Consider the following 23,143-nt stretch of genomic DNA (forward strand, 5'->3'; position numbering starts at 1 on the left):
CAATGTTCAGAAGATCCGACAGACCTTTGAGGAGACGAAGGGGAGAGCCTGCTTTGTCTCCAATCCCTCTCCTTCCCCATGAGAAGAGAGCAAACAAGTTGAACTTGTTTGCTCTCTTCTCGTGGGGGAAGGAGAGGGATTGACAAGGGCAGCTTGTTCTGGAGGGAAATTTCCCCTTCACCTACCAAGCACAGCTGTAGAACAAAGCCCCCCCCTTCCCCAGATGCTTAAATCCTGCAAAGACCCAAAGGAGATTGGCAAGGGACACCCCCCCCGGGTTCCCCGCCTCTCCCAATTGGAAGTTCAAGGATTCCCCCAAGCAAACAATCTCTAAAGAGCTTAGAGCAGGATTAAGTTTGTGATGTACCAGCCGTTGGGATTAGGGTGCTTAGACGCTCCAGGGAAGGAAGAATGCTCAGTTTTCCTCAGAGCTGTAAAACCCAACGTACAGAAGGGGAAAGGGAGCCGATGCCAGACAGGTGGAAGGTGGAGATGGTAACCTGTCGCGCGGCAAATCCTGAGGGGAGCTAGGCTAACATTTTGTCCGCGACGCATGGCTTGGAATTAAGATGAAATGACATAATATATGGAGGCTCGCTTGTGTCTTTAAGATGGGACAGGGTGGTATTAAATGAGTATACAGTGGTGCCTCGCTAGACAGTTACTCCGCATGACAGTTTTTTCGCTAGACATTGACTTTTTGCGATTGTTATAACGATTTGCAAAACAGTGATTCCTATGGGGGAATTTTGCTGGACAATGTTTGGTCCCTGCTTCGCAAACCGATTTTCGCTAGACTACAGTTTTGACAGCTCCCTCCACGCTCGCAAAACGGGTGTTTTCGGGACCTAAGCTTCGCAAGACAGCTATTTAAACAGCTGATCGGCGGTTCGCAAAGCGGCTTTCCTATGGCCGATCTTCGCTAGACAACAATGATTCTTCCCCATTGGAACGCATTAAACAGGTTTCAATGCATTCCAGTGGGGAAATGCTTTTCGCTAGACGATGATTTCGCTAAACAGCGATTTCAGTGGAACGGATTATCATTGTCTAGCGAGGCACCACCGTAACTGCAAAGAACACAAAGCACAGGTCTTTTCCAGAAAATTGAGAAGCCACACTTTTAGACAACTCCCCAGCCCGGCGATTCAAAGCCATGTTTTAAAAAGTCCAGACATTTAACTTAAATGAATGTGTTATGTTTTGGAACTACCAGTTCTTCCAAATAGCTCAAGGCTCTGTCAACGGCCTCTCCCTCACATTTGTCTGGAACAACAATCCTTGAAGGTAGTTTCGGGCTCGGAAACGGAAAGCGGCTAAACGTTGTATGTCGAGTCATGCCTCAGTTGAGATTTGAACCCAGGCTCGCTCTGTCCAAGGTTGCCACATGCTGCTTACACTGCCGCAGTGTGGGACTTGTATGCAAAGTAGGGAAAGCCACAGCGCATGTTCTCTGAAGAACAATGAAGACAAGGAGCTTGTAACGATATTTCTTGAGGCAACATGGCTGCCGAAATTCAACAAATAGTCTTGTAACAACTTTGGGTTTATTTTAGGGTTTGGTTTAGATCTTCAACAGCATTTCTTGCACAAACGCAGCTGTGCCGTTTCTTCGAGCTGTTCACCAAGCGGCAGAGAAGCTTGGAACGGGACTGGCCCCAGCCGTGCCAAGCCGTGTTTTTTTCTGGATCCACAGTTTTTAAAGGGTTTGACGGACTGCGCGATCCAGAAAGCCGTTCCCAACCAAGACGTCCCACAATGCGAGGAGATCTTTGCCATTTAACACTTCCTGGGGGCAGGAGAGGCTGGCTAAAAAATAAGCAGGAGGAAATGAAAACAGAGGTAAAGAAGGACGACTATCAGGAGGAAAAGCAATTAGGCCTGCCTAGTTTTAATTTACGGCTAAGGAAAATGGCAGCGAGGTTAGGCCAAGCAAAGGCTTAAGGGAAATGTTGAACTATTTTGCTTTGGAAAAATCCATCATCAGTTCCGGCCGGTCTCCAGTGTTTCCCGTTGGGCCAGAATTTGGTTTGTTTTACCCGGTATTGTTGACCATGACTCACAACAGCTCTCTGAGGTTTTCAGCAGAGGTGTTTTGCACCCTTACCTGGATATACTGGGGATTGACCCTGCAGCCTTTTGTATGTGGAGCTGACACTCCGCCACGGAGGTCCATCATCGTCAAAACCAGGAGCAACAAAGAGAAAGAGCACCGGTCATCTCTATGGGCTATCTTGCATGTATGCTTTGATAAGCAGTGGGATTAAAAAAAAAAACTGGAGAAGTAAGCAGGATCCGTGCCATCCCTCCCGTTCTTTAAAAACTCAATCGACACCGGTTTAAAAACCAGCCCATGTGCAAATGTTACTGAAAATCATGTGCACAATCCTAAAATGGATGTTGGAAGACACATGTGATACATGCACAATGCAGTTTGGCCTCTGGAGTTAATTCCATGCCTGTATGCCAACACACACACACACACACACACACACACACACACACTTAGACACTTTAGATTCTGTTGCCCTCATGGAAACAATCATCCTTTTGAACAAGACCAATAGCTTTTCTTGGAGGGGATGGTGGTCCTCTCTTGATTTCAGGGCCCCACGCTCATGCTAATTGTGTAACATCTGCCCTTTTGCAAAGTCGGATTGTCGGCTGGTGCCTAAATGATGCTATTTGTCCTGTTCGACTTGGCTGTTAAGGGAACCGGCTAGGGCAGGAGCGAATGCCTTGAGGGTCACACCTCCTTGTCGCCTGCTTAGGGCAGGCGGTCACTGGATCTGACCTTCTGCTTCCTGTATTTAGTCTGCCTTGGCAGAAGAAGAGGTGGGATCAACACTGACCCGTCCACCCCATCCATAATTTCATTGTTCTGTGTGGCTCCGTGCGGAGACAATAGCCATCAAGGACAAAATACATGTTGCTTCCACCGTGGAGGATGGGAGGTGCTACGGATTGCCCAAACCAAACCAAAGCCTCCTCAGACTTGATCGGACCGAAATGACAAAGCATAAAGATGAGGAAGGGGATTCTGGACGCGCAACACCAAAGCAAGAACTCCTGGATCCCCTTTCCAGCTTCCTGTGTCTTGCTCAGCTGCTCGTGTACCTTCAAGCATCTCTCTGGAATAATGAGGACTAGAAGTCTCCCTGTTTAAAAAGCTCGTCTTCTCAAGCAGCCAGTTTGTGTGCCCTTCATAAGCCCGTTCTGTGCAAAAGCACAGCCACCGCACAAGCTTTTTTTGACACAGAAAATCTCAACATGCTTATTATTAGCATTCTCACACATGATTTCCTCTGCCTATTGCATTCTTACAAATACGTTTCTTATTTTTAAAAAAGCACAAAGAGAAGCAGGGGGATTTTTATTCTGCACGAGGGCCAACGTTGGGCACACCCATCGGGTCCATATGGGAGCCATCAAAGCCGCATGACACGGAAGGGGGGAAAGGTCAACCCTGTGTCTACACAGGTCTGCCCAGGAAATACGACCTTCCCCAATTACATGCGAGCAAGCTGACCTCTTTCAGCCAGACGGAAGGGTCAGTCGTGGCCCAGATGACCCGGCTGGAACGGTTGGCACCAAGGGGGTGGTAAAAGCTTCGTGGCCGTACAAGCCAGAGACGTTCTCTGTTCTAAAGATCGGTGGGACTCTGGAAGGAGTTAGGAATGAACCACAGTCTACCAAAGACACTATCATCACCCTCATCTTTGAACGGCAGAGCTGGAAAGGACTCCCAACCTCTGGCTCCACAGCCAGAGGCCTCCAACCCACTGAGCTATCCAGCAGTTCAGGCATATAAGATCCAAAGCTCTTCTCAAATTGATCCTATGGTGGTCCTCATCGCAGTGGCAGCCCACGCAAGGGGAATAACAGTTTAGAAAGCGGGTTTTGTACGGGTACAGTTGGGGAAACCATTGACAGGGCTTCTGACAGAAGGACGGACGGAATAATTCCACCTGCATTTTAATTCCCAGCGGCAGCTCTTCTCTGATTCTACACAAACCCGAATACAGTATAGGAATTCTTGGGCTTTTACTGTCGCTCAGCACCAAAATGAAAGAGACGCAAGCATTCATAGTTTTTTCCCCCAACAACATCCAGTTCCTTTTCTTCTCTTTAAGAAGAAGCAGAAAAGTTTTTCCCCTACCACTTTTTGAGATTATAATTATTTTATTTTATTTTTTAAATGAGGGGACAGAAGCATGTCATTAAGGACAATGGGGAAACTTAATCAGGTTTGCTCGAAATAAAATATATAGAGAACCTCACTAAAAAGATTTGAATGAAGGGTTTTAGGAGCACTGGCATCAAAGCCCGGTTGCCTTTTGAAGTTGCTAATCCTTTTTGGAAATCATATTTTGGGCATAAAAGCTCACAATGGAAAGAGCTATGGAGGTCAGGCCCTGGATGTCGGCAAAATCATATCCCTCCGAGATGTCTCTATTATATCTCCCTCCTCGTCTTTCCTGGCTTCACAATCCTCCTATTGTTGGTAGAGGTCCCCACCGTTATCATGTTAGACGAAGCTGGGGTGAGACAGAGCTGGCGGGGGGGGGGGAGAGAGGAAAGATGTTTGCAAAGGACAAAATCAGGTTGAGGAGAGAGAGAGAAAGAAAGACTCAGAGAGAGCTTCCATCAGCCAGAATGGCCTTCTGTGTAGGAAGGAAACCTGTTTGTTCGTTGCTGTTGCTTTAGTTTTTCCAGTAAATCTTCTCGGTGAACAAAGGCACTGGCCACAGTAGGATGTGACCTTATTTTCAGCGCTACCCAAACATTGCCTCGTGATAGCACCTAGAGAGGGGGAACCATCGGGCAGTGCAAAGGTTTTGAAAAGTATTCGTGAAGGCTTTCACGGCTGGGATCTAATGATTGTTGTGGGTTTTTCAAGCTCTTTGGTCGTGTACTGAAGGTTGTTCTTCCTGACGTTTCGCCAGTCTCTGTGGCCGGCATCTTCAGAGGACAGGAGTAGCACTCTGTGCTCTGGTGCAGTTTGTTGGGGAGTTGAGTATTTATAGCTGTTGGGTCAGCTTTTGTCCTTTTCAGGAGATGGGTTCTCTCCTCCTTGTCACAACAATACACCCACAACAAAAACACACCGATCACCATAATCACCCATCTCCTGAAAAGGACAAAAGCTGATCCCACAGCTATAAATACTCAACTCCCAAACAAACTGCACCAGAGCACAGAGTGTTACTCCAGTCCTCTGGAGATGCCGGCCACAGAGACTGGCAAAACATTAGGAAGAACAACCTTCAGAACATGGCCAAAGAGCCCGAAAAACCCGCAACAACCATTTTGAAAAGTCTCCGCCCATAACTAGGGTAGGACGCGGAGGGGTTTGAAGCTGGGCATTGAAATGAAGAGACCATGAATATCAGCCGCAGGAAGGATGAAAAAGCACCTGTTGGCATTTGCAGTTCCAGACCTCTCCACGACAAGCTTGTCTGTGGCCCTAATCCTCTCCTTCCCAGAGGGAAGGGAACACAAAACAGGGTGGGGGGCTCGATGCAGAATGGAGATGAATGTGGCACTCAAGCATCTCCTTCTTTCACCCGTCCTCTCGGTGCATATGTCCATTCTCACAGGACCCAGATTTAACCAACAGCGCAGTGAATCCCTAGGCATCATTTACTCGTCATGGCTCTATTCAATAAGACCTTCTCAGTGGTGGCACCTTGACTGCAGTACCGCATCTTGGAAAAACATGAGTTCGACCCTTGTGTTCTGTCAAATAAAACTCTTTCTCTCTTCATAACAGTGTGCAGCAACACACTTCAAGAGATTTCGGCTTCTTCATACATTTTCGGTTATTTTTGCCGCTTGGATTTCATCTGCCTCGTGTGTTTTAGTGAGGTTTCTTTTTTTAAAAAAAGAATAGATTTTTAATGCTTTTATATTTATGTTAAGAGCCTCGCAGACTGCCGTGCAGGATGACAGAATATAAATATTGCAACTAAATAAATAAAAAAGATAATTAGCTCTTGGCGGGGCAACAGTTCTATAATTTAGTTTGCAACGGCTGTTGGTCGCTCCTCTGTTCAAATAAAAATAAAAACAAACTTGAAGGGATGAGACATTTTTCTCTGGTTTTTCTGAGAGGTTAATCCAATATATTGTAGTGAACACTCTGTTCTTGTTTTAAAAAAAAAAGCCCTGCCCAATATAGGCTAACATGGATAAGGTTAAGATAAATAATACATCATCATAATAACTGTATGCCATCAAGTCAGTTCTGACTTAGGGCAACTTTTTTCCAGAGTCTTCATCTAGGCAAAGGGGACTCAGAAGTGGTTTCTCATTCCCTTCTTCTGGGACTATTTTTGCAGCTGGCCCAAGGCCACCCAGGCTGGCTCTGCTTGCAGGAAACACAGAGGGGAATCAGACTCCCAACCTCTGGCTCCACAGTCCATACATAGCCAAAAGAAGATGACAACACAGCCATAGCCCTCCCGGATCAGAACTGACCTAGCCAGGGGTGGGGGAGACAACGACGACATCCAGAATTGGTCAGTAACCACAGCTAACCCTTTTAAAAAGCCATTTTTAAAAGCTCTGATTGAATGTTTCTCTACCTCCTGCCCTTCTGAGTAGCTAGTTGGTCACCAGCAAGCCCACAAATAAAGAGGTTTAAGACACAGCCAAGTGCATCGACAGGAAGCCGAGCGCCCAAACTGTGTGTGTTCAAAGTCCCTTTCGGGGACTCCAACTCCCACACTCCCCAGCCTGGAACTGATGACCCTCGGGGAAGGGGAGGCTGCCTCGTTCGGCTTGGCCCGGCGCTGCTTTCCCCCTGCCTGCACCGGCGCCTTGTATGGGCATCCAGATTAGCAAGGTGGCCTCTGAGCCTGTGCAGAGTGCGAGCGGTCGGGGGATCCCGCAGCCAGGCCAGGGTGGGTTCGGGTTTATGTGCTTTGCTCTCAGTCGGAAGCCGCTCTTTCTTGGTCGGCCCCCTTCCTGTTTGTTAAATGAAACATTCAATACGTCCTCTCTCTGTCCTCTTTTTTGTCTTTCTATGTCCTCCTTTTGGTACCCGTGTATCTGACAACCCTAGATGCGGGCATAGGGCTCCACACCGGTTACAGACAGCCCTGGGCCCTTCACTGGAGAGTCTGACTCTTAGTAGATGGTGGGATTTGCATACGTCACAGCCAACCTCTGGCCACTGTTCTGGAATGGTAAGATCCAGAGATATCTGGAGGGCCGCAGGTTCGCCCGCGCTCAAAGACTGCTCTATCTTCAGTGGATGAGGCCATTTGGGGACTGACCGTAGGGTGCTCCACTGCATAGACTTCTCCTCCGTATTCTGCCTCCCACCCTTCCTGAGATATGGATGAAAATATCTTTTGAGACGGCTCTCTTTCTGAGCCAGCTCCTCCTCTCAAGGAGTCCCCATTCCTGCCAGTCATCCTTCCTCCCCAGGGTCTGCCGGGAGCGATGTAAATAAAGAGCAAAGGGCCATGAAGAGGCAGGCTTTTTTATTGCTGTTCCCCAGCAGCCCCGGAAGCCATTATATTAGGCGCGCGCACACACCCCACCAACACCAGACATGCCCAGCTCTTATCTGCACTGGGAGATCAAGCAAATCTCCAAACTCTCAGAGGACCCACAGAAGTGAAGGTGGAACGGTTCAAAGCAAAGGCTTTTAAAAAAAAATAAGAATGCAGAGTTTGGGGAATAAAGCTAGGAAATATTTAGCACAATAGGGAAAGAGGAAGACCTATTAGTAGATGGATTAGCTCAATAAAAGAAGCCATGTTTTTTAGTGGGCAAGATTTAAGCAGGGTTCTCAATAGTAGGATGGCTTGGAAGGCATTAATTCAAGGATGAGAGATGGGTGAGTTATGCTTCCTTTGAAACATATACCCCAGGGTCTCCAAAGGGACAATGAGCTCAAATCCCTACCTGGAGGTGAAGCACAAGGGAAAACTTCACTGTTTTCCTCTTCCTCTTTAAGTCTAGCCTTCCTTGCACAGATCTTGCAAATGCTAGAACAAGGTACAGGAGAAAAAGCAGGTTTTCATACTGAACTAGCTAAGTGGGATTTCCAGGTCTCGGGACACCAGCCAAAGCCTCAGAGAACTGTATTTGTCAAGGCAAGGAGTGAAATATCAAGGTGATTAGGGGATGGGAAGGAGACAAGTTGATTTCTGTGGGGCTAGGAAGCGTAAAGGTCTGGATGCCAATTTCTAGCCATTCCCAGTTGACACCAGGGTGCAGTTTGCTGATGACCCAGTTGACCAAATATGAAGCTTCCCCTCCATACTAGCTTGGAGGGGAAAGGTTAAAGGATAAGCTAGGTTTTACTCAGATCAATCCTGTTTGCCCAGATTCACCTCTGTGCCCTTTTCAACCAATAGTTTGACTAGAAGCAGTTCTGATGTTTTCCCCTGCTATCCTGCCTCTTAGACATGACACGGGACCGGCTCCTGATCCCTGGCATTGGCTCCGAAATCTCAGAGAATGAGGTGTGGTTGACCTCACAACTCTAAGAAGAAGGACCCGTACGTATCGTGAATAGATGCACCGCGGACGTGGGTCCAGCACACAACTCTGATGACAAGCCAGCATTACCTCCGACTAGTCTCCTCCCTGAGAAAGGGCTTTTTCCGTTCAGAAAACCAAATTTCCCCCCTGCAGAAGACCTCAAATGTCACTCCCACACTCGAAAGACACACAAGATGGGATTCCCCCTCCCCAAAATCACACCAACAAATTCTGGGTGGAAAAGCCCCACGAAAAGTCATGCAAGAGCCAAGACAGAGAGCAGGACAAATTAGAGCAGGACATCTGATAACTTGTGTGCCGACAAGTCAACTCTGACTTAGGGTGACCTTTTCCAAGGTTTTCTAGGTACTCAGAAGTAGTTGACCCATCCCTTCCCCTGGGGGTGCCCTGGGACTGTACAGCCGGCCCATGGCCCAACCGGCTGGTCTCCTCAGCTCCCCTCTGAATAGGTTTGGACTCCCTCCGGCTGAAGTTAGGGGTGGTCAGCTAGTTGCCATCTTTAGATGTCTGTCGCACCCATCGAGGGATCCTCTCTCACCACTCGGGTCAACCTGTCAATCCCACTCTTTGTGATTTGTTTGGTTCTTCCCATTTTGGCAGCCAATCATTGAGCAAGCCGTCATTTTTGGGAAATTGTATTGATGACCTCATTTTCAAATGGCCGTCCTGTGTCCTTTGATTGCACGCTGTTAAAATTAGGCAGCCTCATACTCCCCACAGGTATTCAGTTGATTTGTTTGTTGTTTTGTCATTTAGTCATGTCTGACTCTTTGTGACCCCACGGACCAGAGCACGCCAGGCCCTCCTGTCTTCCACTGCCTCCCGGAGTTGGGTCAAATTCATGTTGGTCGCTTCGATGACACTGTCCAACCATCTCATCCTCTGTCGTCCCCTTCTCCTCTTACCTTCACACTTTCCCAACATCAAGGTCTTTTCCACGGAGTCTTCTCTTCTCATGAGATGGCCAAAGGATGGGAGCCTCAGCTTCAGGATCTGTCCTTCCAGTTGATTAGGTCATGTATTTGGGACATTCATGTTCCACCTTTCTTGACTGGCCCACTGTCAGCCACTGAGCTTCGTGGCTGGTTGGACATTTGAACAGTATTTCAGCTAACAATTTTTTTCCCATTTTGGTTGGTGAAAGAAGCCAAAATGCTGTAGCTACTGCTACTTCACTCCATCCAACTCCAGAACAAGAATTATATACATCGTGGTCCAGCACCTTTTTTTTCCCCCAGAGGAAAAATAATATAGGGTGTGCCACACAGTGGATGTATCAAAGCTGCAAATCCCCCCGAAACCAGGCTGAATCAGAATGAATAAACCATTTGCTGTAGTTTTTCTGATTCCGCTTCCTGTGGGAATATAGAACGAATGACTGACTCAACCTGTTTTGGGTTTCTAGGTATTGAAAAAGTTTGGACAAAGCTAAGTTCTACTTTGGATCTGCAAGGATTCCTGTCTGAATCCATGGTTTCTTAGTGACCTCCAGTGGCTCCATCAAGAACAGCCTTGTCAGTGGAGAAATTCTGTTTTTTCTGGCCTCTGTGGTTATTGAATGTTACCGAGACTCAAAAGGAAGCTCTAATAAGAGAAGCGGGGGGAGGTTTCTTTGGCTTCAACAGTCTTGACAAAAGGAACCCCTTTGCTCTTTCTGAGCCTTATTGAAGCAAAAATGCACAATTTAAGAGGCTTATGGGGCCCTCCAAAGAAATTAAGTGCACAAAAGTGATGCATGGATTTTGGAGTGCAAAGTCCTCAAATGTGCATACCTGGGGGGGGGGGAGGAGCAAATAACTCTGCTTTAGCCAATGGAATAAAGTTCTGAAATGAATATAAAACATGTAAATATACGCCGGCATCAAGAAAACGGTGGAAAATTCACACAAACGTCGGCATTAGAAGAAAATTCACGACTGTGCTAGGAAGAGAATGCCAGTGGACTTGCTGGATGCATTAAGTGGGGGGGGGGTTGGAATCAACAAAATCAAAACAATATTTTCAGTCATCTAACCTGGGAGGTGATGGAGACAAGGCAAACTGCAATAACCACTAACCCTGTGGTTCTTATATTGCACAGTGGTTTTTAATAATAAGATTCCAGCCTATGAGATTTTCACATCTTGCGTCCCAACTGTCTTCCCCTAGCTCCTTTTCCCACTCCCCGGGCCCCCCGGTTTTCCATTTCTATCTTCCCCTCCAAATTCTTGGCCTCTTATCTATTTCTCCAAGGCAAAATGGACGGGCCGTTTGTGTGAATCTTCTGTTGCATTTCCTGCTCCTCCCTCTTTCAAGCACAGTTTCTGATGAGGGCTATGGGATAACCTGTTAATCTACAACTTTACAGGCTGAGTAGATAGGAACCAAATCATCACACAAGCCAAAAAAAAAAAAAGAAGAAGAGTGAATTCTGAAGCACCTTCAGTCCTAATAAAGCAACAACATGTTTTTGTGCCTGCCAGCTCCAAAAAATATATGCAAAACGGATTTTTCTGTCTCTTCTCTTGCTGTGCCCTGATTCAGTCAGTCCAGATCTGGAAGGAGGTGCATCTTCGTGTGCCTACCAAACTAAGAGTGTGATGTTGGTGGGATTAGCTAAAGATCAGCATCATGAGCTATCCTATTACTCATCATCAACAAGCAAGAAATGAAATGCTCTGTGAAACAAAACTTGGAAATTTGTATTTTCGGAAGCCAAATTCCAGGGACCCTCAGCCAACACAGCCCCTGGCATATGGATTCTGGGAAGGAGAATTCCAAAAAAAATTAACTTTTCCAAGCTCAGAAAAAAGTAACCGTGCCCAAACCCCCTAAGCTTGTAACTTGATTGTGAGTGCCCGGAACTGATTGAACTATGTTAAGAAGTAGTTAATCCAGAATTTGCCAAGAATCTCCTGAGTTTAGATTATGCCCTAGAGTCTTGATGCTATGTAACACAGAAATGATTCCTATGTAACACAGAAATGGATTCACTGTATGTCTCATCGACAGCTCTCAAGTGGAAGATGACACTTATCGACACTCAAAGATTTTGCTTTTAATTTGCTTTTAGGTTTTCGCCTTGGAAATCACCTCCACGGCCTCTTTTTCGGGCAAATCAAACCTCTTTCCAATTAGCCTGGGCCTTCTTTTCCAGGCGGCGAAGTCTACTTTCCTTTGAACCCCTTCAAAGCTGGAACAGGTCTCCATCTCTGCTAATTACCTTTGACACCCGTAGCCGAAAACCTACCTCCAAAATAGACGATTTCTCCTGCTTTAATTGGGGACACTTCTTCCTTAATTCTCTTTAATTAGACAAATTGGCCGCGGCCTCCAGCAATGGCAGTGAGGCCCTAACAGTGGGAGGCGGGAGGTTAATAGCAGCTAAAAATAACTTGCCGGTAAAGACCTAGAGTGGGAACACAGAGGAAAACGACATTCTTTCCTTAATTCTTAGTAGGATAGAGGTGGGAGGCAATGCCTTTGGATGGCCTTTGGGTGCCTCCAGAGGCCATAATCTTTTTGAACTCCGCATATTCTCAATTTACTTACCATCAAGCGAGGGGGTTGTCTCCCTGAACACTTTACAGAATTTCTATAAAGGCTGTCGGTAAACAGCTCAAGGAGTTCTACAAGGCAAGTGTTTGCACGATGCTGGAAAGTTGGGGTTTGGAGTCTATAATTCCCAGATAATCAGAGGTCACGCTGGCGGGCTGGATTCTGGAAGTTGTAGATTAAAAAAGTAACTCTCTTGGGCTCTGGATCTGGAAACACTTCCGCTGATGGCTAGTGAGCAAACAGACGATTTAATTTCCGACCTTTTCAGCAATAGTTGTAAAGGTTCGTAGGGCTTCCTCCATAAGCTCTAGAAGCATAAGACGGCAAAGAAGGGAAAATCTCAAAGACAAAAAAATAATGATCCATCTATTCTTTTGCATCTTTCCATCTTTGTACTCTATCATATAATAACTCCATTGTGGCAATAATAACATGGCCAGAACTTCAGAATTCCCTGGGGGGAGGGAACAAAAATATTCAGATGCTAGTCTGATTATGCCAGACGCCAAAGGAGCAACAGCTAGTAACAAGTTCCAGTGTTCAGTGCACTGTGTGCAAACCCTTTAAAACATCACCTTGCACATTTTAAAAATCACAGATCCTCTTAAGTGAGAGACAATCTACAATGGAAAGCACCAAATTTTACTTAGCAATTAAACCCTGGTTTGTGACTGTAGCCGGAAGGGTAGAAACAAACCATAGTTTGACCGTTCAGATGTACTTATGAATTATAGGTTTTTGGCAACTAGCAAGTAACTTTAAATCAGTGGTTCGTAACCTTGGGTTACTCTGGTGTTTTTGGACTGCAACTCCCAGAAGCCTTCACCACTAGCTGTGCTGGCTGGAGTTTCTGGGAGTTGCAGTTCAAAAACACCTGAGTAACCCAAGGTTAAGAACCACTGCTTTAAATCATAGAATCACTGTAAGGTTGAAAGGGACCTTTGAGGTCTTCTAGTACAACCCCCTGCCCAAGGCAGGAGACCTCATACCATCCCGGACCTCATACCATCCCGGACAGATGTACAACATGGGGTCATCTGTATGTGTCTGTTCATTCATCCTGATGGTATAAACCATTTGAGAGTGGAAGAGACTGCCTTGCGAACTAATGTCCTTGTCTTTGCTAAAGATTTAAGCAGAAGCTGGGGTGCTGTGATAGCGAAACTGCTACATTGGAAGAAGATTGAACTAGACCAGTGGCTCCAAACCTTGGGTTCCCCAACTGTTTTTGGACTACAACTCCCAGAAATCCTGGCCAGCACAGCTAGTGATGAATGCTTCTGGGAGTTTTAGACCAAGAAATCTGGGGACCCAAGGTTGGGATCCACTGAGCTAGATGATCTTCTAGATTCCTTCCAGTGGTCTCACCCTAAGTCACACTGATTTCAGCAAGCTGGCTATCATCTAAGTCAGTGTACGATTGTGGCCTCAGAGTGTTTTCCCCCCTTTCCATCAAATTTAATCAGGAAATACAGAGTAGACAGGGTATCCACGAGGGTCTTCAGCCATGAATTCATCAGGTTTACTTTTACCAATCTGCACAGATTTTATTCTGCAATTAAAACTTCAGTGGATTACTCTACCAATAAAGACAAAAAAATTTTGCATTGTTACATGTATTGTCAGTGAAACATTTAAAATGGCTTTATTCTCTTTTCCTTTTCCCCCTATTGACCTCCACTTCCACCAACCTACCGAAGGTAATTATTATTCACATATATGCCCCCCACAATGTCCTTTGTAGACAAATAGCCCATGTGGGACACAGACTGCTAGAGCATTTAGCATTGAGTGGATCCAGGATTTAGTTTGCCTTTGGGATGAGCTCTCCAAGGTGCTGAAATAGGCTCATCACCTTGAAGGACTTGCGTAAAGTGCAGGAAAACCTCGAGTGGATTCCCAAGCCCTCCGAAACTGGAGTCACCAGTTGCCACTGCCTCTAGTTGTGAGGGGACTGCCGCTCCCAGAATTCCCTGGTGCTGACAAGTGCTGGTGGGAGGCACGATTTGGATCCGGTTTAGGATTAGACAGGAAAAGGAATCAAACTTCGACTATTCCTTCCAAAAATGCTGTTGATGTTTCTTTGAAGGTCATTTTTTTAAAAAAGGAACTAAAATGCTCTACTCTTTATACCAATAAAATAACTTGGTTCTCATTCATTGTGTCATTTCAAAAGGTAACAACATAAGAACCGCACAGCTTTCTCTGTTGTGATGGACTATGAAGAATCTCCTAAATATCTCACTAAAGCAGTAACGACAGCAAAGCAAGGGCCTTGACCATCTTCTGAGAACTGCTCAAGACTAGAACTTCCTCCAAGCACTGGGTAACAGTTGTAATTTGGCTGCAAGGCGAATATTGCAGCCAAACTACAACTGTAATTACACACTTGCCTAGTGTGTACATTAAATAATACCTCAAGACTTGTCTGACATGGGGCTTGCCATGTTTCTGACAATGGAATCCACACCACACATTCAGTTCTGCAATATTTATTCTTACAGTATTTGGGAAATGGAGAATAACAAGTACATCTGCCATTTTCTTGACGTCCAGAGAGCAGTTACTGCAACATCATATAACAAAAAAAGAGAGGGAAAAAACCATTGTACAGTCTTTAAAAATTAACTGATTTGTTTTAGCGTGCATTCCTAGAAACTGGAAATCCTGGAAAATTGGAAATTTCCAATCCACCTCCTCAAGTACGGGGAATACCATATTCAAGCCACAAGTTTATACCGCGTTTCCCCGAAAATAAGACAGGGTCTTATATTAATTTTTGCTCCAGAAAATGCAGTAGGGCTTATTTTCAGGGGATTTTTTTTTCATGTACAACAATTACATTTATTCAGATATAGTCCTGTCATCTTCTGGTTGCTGCACAAGGGTGGAGGGCGGGGTTTCACTTAACTAGGGCTTATTTGGGGGGTAGATCTTATACTGCAAGCATCCTGAAAAATCCTACTAGGGCTTATTTTCAGGTTATGTCTTATTTTTGGGCAAACAAGGTATGATCATGGTTTTAAGAGTGGAAAGAGTAAGAAAAGGGACACCAAAAACCGAGAACTGTATTATTAACATTGGTCATGATGGTGCTCTGCAATACACCTGTTCTCTCTCCTTTTTCTTTCTTTTTTGTCTCTGAGTGACGCTGCCGTTCATCTTACAACATTATTATTTTTTAAATCCCTATATGGACAAATGCTTTGATTCCTTTTTTGCTCCGCTGTTTCACATTTCAAATCAATGAACGAGAAAGGCAGGTTGGAATGATGGCATGAGATTAAAAGGGAGATTTTTTTAAAAAAAAAAAAAGGTCAAAAAAACAATGTTGTGGAAGAAAGGGGAGAAATTATACAACCTAGAACGGTATCCTTTTGCTGCCTCTCAACTTATTTTCTTCTTAGTCCAGAAGCATGGACTATCATCATTCCAGATGAATGGAAAAGTAAGTACAGCTGCCTGAAAAGCATTTCCCAGACCTCTTTCAAAGAACTGTGGTGGATTAATAAACGGGAGGCCCTGATGAAAAGGTGTAGTACTTGAAAGAATTGACTCAGTGGAGAAACCTCTCTCTCTCTCTCTTCTTTTTATTCCCCTTTTCTCTCGCTTACTGGGTCCCTGGAGTCAACAGTGTCTCTGTCTGCCAGCTAAGATCCGATGCGGCTGCCAGCAGATAAAAAAGAAAAACCCGAGCCACCCAACGCTGAAGACGATGGCGAGAGATTTTGTCACTTAGATCTAGGCTGATGTTGCATACCAGAAATAGAAAAGCAGTAAGAGGAGTGGAAACCCCATACAGAATATTTTTACTCCTGAAACAGATCTCACAGTAACGGTTGGTCTTCACTCTCCGGAGTGTCTTGTGCACACACTTCCGCTGCTGTCTGCCATCTCGTGGGGTAAAAGCAAACCACACTCGTTATTATTTCTTGCTCCAGAATTCATGAGTCGATGGACACCCCCTCGGTGGTGGAGACCATACAACCCACGCTTCTCCTGATGGACTAGCCGCCTGTTTCGGGAGGGCAGACAAAACAATTTTTCTGGGGGTCCATGTGGAGCCATTAGGACTTTAAAAGGGGTGGGTGGGATGGACGGGGAGGGCCTGGCACGCAGGTGACCCCATCCTGGCCGATTTCTACAAAGATGAATGTCCTTGTGGGGGAAGATGCCATGCGAAGCCATGGCATTAAACCAAAGGCTTTGATCTACATGGCTTCTGGTTGGTTCTGGTGTTGGTTTTGGGAGGGATTGTCCAAGAACTTGTACAAATGTGTACACTTGTGTAAATAAGGCTGTAGCTTGCGTGCAAAAGCAATGTGCTCAGGATGTTTAATTTGCAATGTGCGGGTGCCTACGGCCACTCAGGTGACTACTGGGTATTAGAAAAGGTAGGGCTTGTTTTTGCAGTTTTTTCCTGCCGAGACATCTTTGTTGTTGTTGTTGTTGCTGTTGTTTTTGTTTTGTTTTTTGTGTGTGTGTGTGTGTTTTTTTGCTTCCTTTTCCAAACTTTTGCAGGCTCAGGCGCTCCAGCTGTGAAATGGATGCCCGGCTTGGACACGGTGGCCGGCTACCACCTCGTGGGAGGCTGCAGTAATACAGAAGCATTTATTTTATTTATTGATCTTTATTTGTGCGCTATGGAAAAAGAACGAAAACCTCTGCTGTTAAGGAGATGGGCAGAGTTTTTTCCTAGCCTAGAGGCATCTCAGCATTTCAGCTCTGATCCTACACCCCAGGGAAGGATGGGGACTACAATCCCCATAATCCCTGGTTATGGGGCTGGCTTCCCTCGGGCTGAAACTTTCCCAACTCCCCTTGCCCGAAAGGGAGGGGCGCTTAAATGAATGCACGAGGTTGAGTTGCGTTGCCCCGATGCTAAGCAGCTGCATCATCATCATCATCATCATCATCATCATCATCATCATCATCATCAAGTAGCGTGGAACAGTAGTTCGAAAGCCGCACCAAGGCGGTCGGTCACTTCCCCGCAAGGTTGTTGCGAAAGAGGGATAAGGGAGGCCTTGCGGGCGACTTCCCGTTGCCATGGAGTAGGCAGCCTCCAGTTGCCATGGAGACAGAGGCGACGGAGGTGTCCGGGTGGTTGCTAGGCGGAACCGTTAGGTTTCGCTGTCACGCGCTGGTTACCCGGGAAACCGAGGTGGTACAGTGATGACGTAAAGCGCCGCGGCGAGTTCTTTCCCACTGTTACGTGGTCATAGATGTAGGAAAATATAGAACAACAAGTAACACGCCCTGTTGACCTTTGAAGCTTCCGGGCTCCTTTACAGCAGCACTTGCTGCTGGGAATTGCAGTCCGAAAACATCTGGGTACCCAAGTTGGAGAATCACTGATCTACTCGAACCCCCTTCCCAAGGCAGAAATCCTCAGCTGAAGCAAACGTCCAGGCCAGTGGTTCCCCATCTTGGGTCCCCAGATGTTCTTGGACTACAACTCCCAGAAGCCTTTGCCACTAGTTGGTTTGGCTAGGATTTCTGGGAGTTGCAGTCCAAGGCCACCTGGGGAACCCAACATTCGGAAACCACTGCTCTAGGCAAAAGCACACATCTTGAGTTTTGTGACTTTCAATCTCAGAAATATATCGAATTTTTGTTCCTTGCTTTTCTTACTGCTTGTTGGAAAACTTTTAGCATTTGCCAATAAAATGCACAAAAATGGTGCTAACTGTGCTTGAAAGAGTGTAGACACCTCCTTTCTCTGCATTCTTCAAAATTCATCAAAGACAGCCAGGTTGTTTCATAAGAAATATTCCAAAATCTATCTTTTGTTTTAAAAAATCCTTTTTTTAACAAAACAACCAAACGTCATAACATGATGGAGTAGGTCTTCCATCCTCCATCACTCTTTATCAGTTTCCAATATGACTCTAGTAAAGGCAGTAAGTAGCCAACTCTGGATTTTCAATCTTGGAAAGTCCAAAACCTTGGAGGTCACCACAGTGAGAAAAACTCTTAATTCAGTTGTGTTGGAAACTGAGTTTGTCAGAGGCCGCATATAGGTCACACCTGGGGATGAGGATGATTTTTCAGCAGCATCTCTTCCCATTATTAGATGGCAACACAAAATCTTTCCCAGAGCAAACAGCATTAACAACATGAGCTTTTATTGTAAAATGCGATGTTCTGGCGTGACTGACAAACTGGGAAGAAAATTAATAGAAACATGTATCTAAGTAAAAAGAATAGTGGTTAAAAGACATCTAAAAATGAGCTGAAAGAAGATGCAAAAGGTCGCCATCCATTCACAAATTGTCTAACCAAAGGTTTTTGTTAAAAGGAAGCCGGGTCAGGAATTCACATGCAAAAGCAGATACTTTCCCATGCCTACTTTACGTGAACGTAACTGCTTCTTTAAAAATATTTTTAAAAAACAGACCAAACAAATTAACAAAAACTCCACCACGCCTAACTTTTTTAACTTTGCGCAAATTAATTCTGCAGCCCATTACGCCGCCAGGGAGTAGCTAATGGTTCGGGAAGCACCAGGGCAAGGAACCACAAGCCGTCTACGGTGAGAGTCCAGTAATCAGAACGATATACACAAAGACACAGGTGCAATTTTTAAAATCAGAGTTCCTCTGGACCTGGTGGGAAAGGCTAGAATTTGTAAAGTATCTAGCAAGGTGAGGTGGTTTCTGGAGTTCTCCCGGCACCACTGACCCGTCTTAATAGTGATCGCTTCTGGAGCTACGCCTAAGCCTCTGTCGTGTACTGCTTGTGAACAGGCCTATCAAACAACATGCTTGGAGACCCATATAGGCTGCCTGTATATCTGTGTCGGTGCCATACAGAGAATGTGGATGACTATAGACACACTTCCCGGAATCACCTGCAAGCGACCTGTGGCTGAGCCCAGGGGATCCTCCAGCAGGGATTGAAGAACGGCCATAAATAGTAACGTCTAAACGTCTGCTGCTGACTGGACTCCAGAAATCTCCCACGTCAGGCAACTGCCAAGCCGAGAGGAGCCCTTTGCTTGTGACGGTTGGAAGCGGTGGCGCTGCCGAAGGGGGAAGGCACCCAGATGTAGAGGGAGCAGGGCAGTGGGTGTCACTGCCCTCCGCCTGATCCGGAGCCTGGAGTGTTTGGTCTGGACGGGAACGGTGGCGAACTGGTACGGCTGGCCACGGAAGGCAGATGCTGCAGGGAGGCCTGGCTGGTGAACGACGACGAGAAGGTGAGGCTGGAGGCTGGACACAAAAAAAGACAGAAGGGCCCAGGAGACAGCTTTAAAGAGGCAGGAAAAGCTGTCTCTCCTGACCCCACCATTTTGAATGGAGGCGTTTGGGAAAAGGCTGCAGATGAACATCTTAAACCCAGAAAGGTTTGTTAGCATGAGGACTGCAGTAGGACCCTCGAATCTACAGAAGATTTATTCCAAGACAACCCACCCCACCCCCGTGGATGCTGAAAAACACAGATTATAGTGAATACTATACATTTCATGGTTTCTGTCTCCCTCTACTGGCTGGTTGTAGTAACTTCACCTTCAAAAATTTATATTTCTAGGATTTTTCTTTTAATAGTGGTGCCTTGCTTAACGGGCGCCCCGCTTAACGACGAAATCGCATAGCGATTAACTTTTTGCGATCACTTTTGCTATCGCTTTGCGATGTTCCCTATGGGGAAAAATCACTTTGCGATGATCGGTACCCTGTTTCGCTTACCAATCATCGCAAAGTGATGATTTTTTAACAGCTGATCAGCAGTTCCAAAATGGCCGCCGGGTTAAAAAAATGGCCGCCCGCTGTTTTCTGGGACGGATTCCTCGCTTACCGGGCAGCAAAAATGGCTGCCGTATGGAGGATTTTCACTTAAAGGTGAGTCTGAAGCCCATAGGAACGCATTGAAGGGGTTTCAATGCATTCCTATGGGCTTTTTAATATTGCATAGCGACGAAATCGCTTTGCAGCGATTTTTGCTGCACTGATTATTGTTGCTATGCAAGGCACCACTGTATTTTTAAGATTCAAATATTTAATATGGATAAGTGAATCAGTGGATACCGATCCTGTGGATACAGGGATCCTGCAAAAAATGACAGCGAAGTAACAAGTTCTGCCACCATGCCCTTCCTCAACGGGAAAGCTATTATCCGTGGGGGCTGGCAGCCTCGAAGAGCTGGGACTTTCCAGATCCACATTTTATCTGAGAAGCCCAAGAAGTTCCAAGTAGGGAATTTCTCCTTCCAACTGGTGGTCAACTCACCTGCTCGGAAGGCGAAGGCTTCCTCCAGCCGCCGGGAGAGCCTGCTGATGTGGGCCTTGACCTTGGGGCCCAGTGCATAAACGGCTATGTAAAGAATGAGGAGGCCAACCGTGACGGCCATTGAGATCTTCCAAGAGAAGGAGAAATTCATGAAGGGCTGTGAGGGTGTAATTACCTGAGCACGGTTCATACGGCAAAGTACAGTAGTGGCAAGGTCTCATCAAATGCACACAAACACACAGATCTACAAAAGCTGAAATGCCCTGGGTTAAGAATGCTGGGATTCATTCAGCCTCCCCCCCCCCCCCGCAAACCTTCTACTGGGATCTCTTGCCTTTTGAGTCTTATTGGTAAAAACAGAAATTTAGCCTGGGGAATTGTGCCCGACAGCTGGATATGAAGGGCTATCACCGAGAGAAGAATATCAACAGCAGCAAAGAGAAGAAGCAGGAAACGAACACTGGATTAACCCATTAACAATCCCTCCAGATTTGGAGCTGTCAGAATCCTTACAACATCCCTGCCAGCAAGGTCGGTATTATAATGCCTCACGTTGCAAAAAAGGGTTGCAGGGGCCAGCTGAGGCTGAATGCCTTGGGGAGCAAGCCATATAGTAATGCATAGCTGGGCAGGATTTAAGTATCGGTGAGGGTTTGCTTCGCTCAGGTTGCTGAGGGTCCTGCTGTCAAACCTTTGCTGCTGCTACTGATCAAAGTGCGTTGTCTGGATACGCCCACCCGCCCTCCCCGAGCCTATCTGATCTCTGCAATCATCCTCACAGCCCCTCTCCAAGTCCCCCTGCCTTCTGATGCTCTTCTAAGCACAGCTACTCTTACCTTCAGGAGAAAAAGCGACCGGGAGGGGCTGAGACGCAGGCCGTGGACATGGACAATGAACTCCAAGGCGTAATCGCAATAGGTGGTCTGGTCGACTCCCCTGGAAAAGCAAAAAAGCGGGGAAATGTGGGTTGATTACTGGAGCAGAGGACCTTGCCCATGGGCCCGCTGCTCGGTTTTAGATCTTCCTTTCGTCTCACAACGATCGTGTCTCTACACAGGTTTCTCCCTGGTTTTCTACCATATTAATGATTTGTTCAGAAAGTACCAAACGGGGGGAGTGGACCATGGTTATTCTGCCAAGCTTGCAAAGGATGCCCATGGAGAATTCTGAGCATGGTAATCTGAAAAAAGGAACATTTCTGAATTCCTCAGTCCCGCTGTGAGAAACAGACGAGTTAAGGAAAAGCCGTCACGATCACGATCCCCAGAGGAACCTGCCTGGCGCATCTCTACCTGCTTCGCGCTGCCACAGCATGTGCTAGAGCCAGGTAAAAACCTCTTTATCCTCTTGAAACGAAATGATCCCATCTTTCCAAGTGTAGGAACAGAGCAGAATCTCTCTACTTTAGAGGTGGATTCCTTTTGCTTCTCCAAAGGGTCCTACTCTTAAGGAGATCAGCTGTCTGCCACCTGGTGCTTGAACCAGTTGCACTACATGCTTTGTTGTTGTTGTTTAGTTGTTAAGTCGTGTCCGACCCTTCGTGACCCCATGGACCAGAGCACGCCAGGCCCTCCTATCCTCCACTGCCTCCCGGAGTTGGGTCAAATTCATGTTGGTCGCTTCGATGACCCTGTCCATCCATCTCGTCCTCTGTCATCCCCTTCTCCTCTTGCCTTCACACTTTCCCAACCTCAGGGTCTTTTCCAAGGAGTCTTCTCTTCTCATGATATGGCCAAAGTATTGGAGCCTCAGCTTCAGGAACTGTCCTTTCAGTGAGCACTCAGGGTTGATTTCCTTTAGAATTGATAGGTTTGAGTCCAGGGGACTCTCAAGAGTCTCCTCCAGCACCACAATTCAACAATTGAACTTGAAGACCAAACTTACCTGTTGTTCCTTTTATCTCTTGGCTCCCTACTTTAGCATTCCAGTCTCCTAGAATGAGAAGATCATCTTTCTTTGGTGTCAGTTCTAGAAGGTGTTGTAAGTCTTCACAGAATTCATCAATTTCAGCCTCTTCAGCATGGGTGGTTGGTGCATAAACTTGGATTACTGTGATGTTGAAAGGTCTACCTTGGATTCGTATTGAAATCATTCTATCATTTTTGAGATTATATCCCATTACAGCTTTTCCCACTCTTTTGTTGATTATGAGGGCTACTCCATTTCTTCTACAGGATTCTCGCCCACAATAGTAGATAAAATAATCGTCTGAATGTCACTACATGCTACAGAGGTTTTAATTGGTTAAAATTAACTAATCAATTTTTAAAAACAAAATACCTCTAAGATCTATGACCTCTGGATCCTTTCTAGTTCCACATTTTTAATTGATCATAAGTTTTAAAAATCGCTTACTGCAACCAATTGAAAACCACAAACCTTTTAAATAAGTTTTAGTTGAGACTTTTTTAAAAAAACACATGCTATGATTGCAACCTTGCATGGGAATTTTTATTAATGAAAGCCTAGAAATGCAGTTCCTTACATTATACATGAAACTGATGTTAATACAACTTATTTTAAATATCACGCATCAGTTACCTGTTGGACACTTTGACCACAAAGTAGTACTCAGGCGCTGACATAGTTTCGGGAACAATATCATAACAGGGAGAATTCTTCTGGCACACCCACCTACGAAAGGAAAGATATTTCTCAAGGAGGGTTTTACACATTAGGACCACGGTATCTGCAGGAGATTTCTTCAAAGCCCACCACCCAGGAAATGTGGAGGTAGGGAAAATTATACATGGAAATTACACAGTGGAAAAGGGTATTTCTGTATTTTTTTATGTAATATTTTCAGGCACCAGACAGGTGACTCGGCAGCTGCTGATCCAGTGGATAAGGGGGT

The 23,143-nt window shown here is 45.8% G+C and overlaps 1 protein-coding gene across 2 annotated transcripts in view; it reads right to left on the reverse strand.

Annotated features, from left to right (window-relative positions):
* Nucleotides 1-18,168: 18,168 nt before the first annotated feature.
* CATSPERG (catsper channel auxiliary subunit gamma) overlaps nt 18,169-23,143 on the reverse strand; it is a 33,277-nt gene continuing 28,302 nt past the window's right edge. For both annotated transcript variants that reach the window (XM_020787024.3, XM_078379995.1), the window contains exons 27-30: nt 22,831-22,923; nt 21,126-21,225; nt 20,290-20,416; nt 18,169-19,271 (exon numbers count right to left, since the gene is read on the reverse strand). In XM_020787024.3, the coding sequence (XP_020642683.3) occupies nt 19,132-19,271; nt 20,290-20,416; nt 21,126-21,225; nt 22,831-22,923 (460 nt within the window). In that variant the 3' untranslated portion in view covers nt 18,169-19,131. The remainder of the gene's footprint in view (nt 19,272-20,289; nt 20,417-21,125; nt 21,226-22,830; nt 22,924-23,143) is intronic.

The sequence above is a fragment of the Pogona vitticeps genome, chromosome 9 (genome assembly GCF_051106095.1).
Source record: "Pogona vitticeps strain Pit_001003342236 chromosome 9, PviZW2.1, whole genome shotgun sequence".
In the NCBI taxonomy this organism is placed as follows: domain Eukaryota; kingdom Metazoa; phylum Chordata; class Lepidosauria; order Squamata; family Agamidae; genus Pogona; species Pogona vitticeps.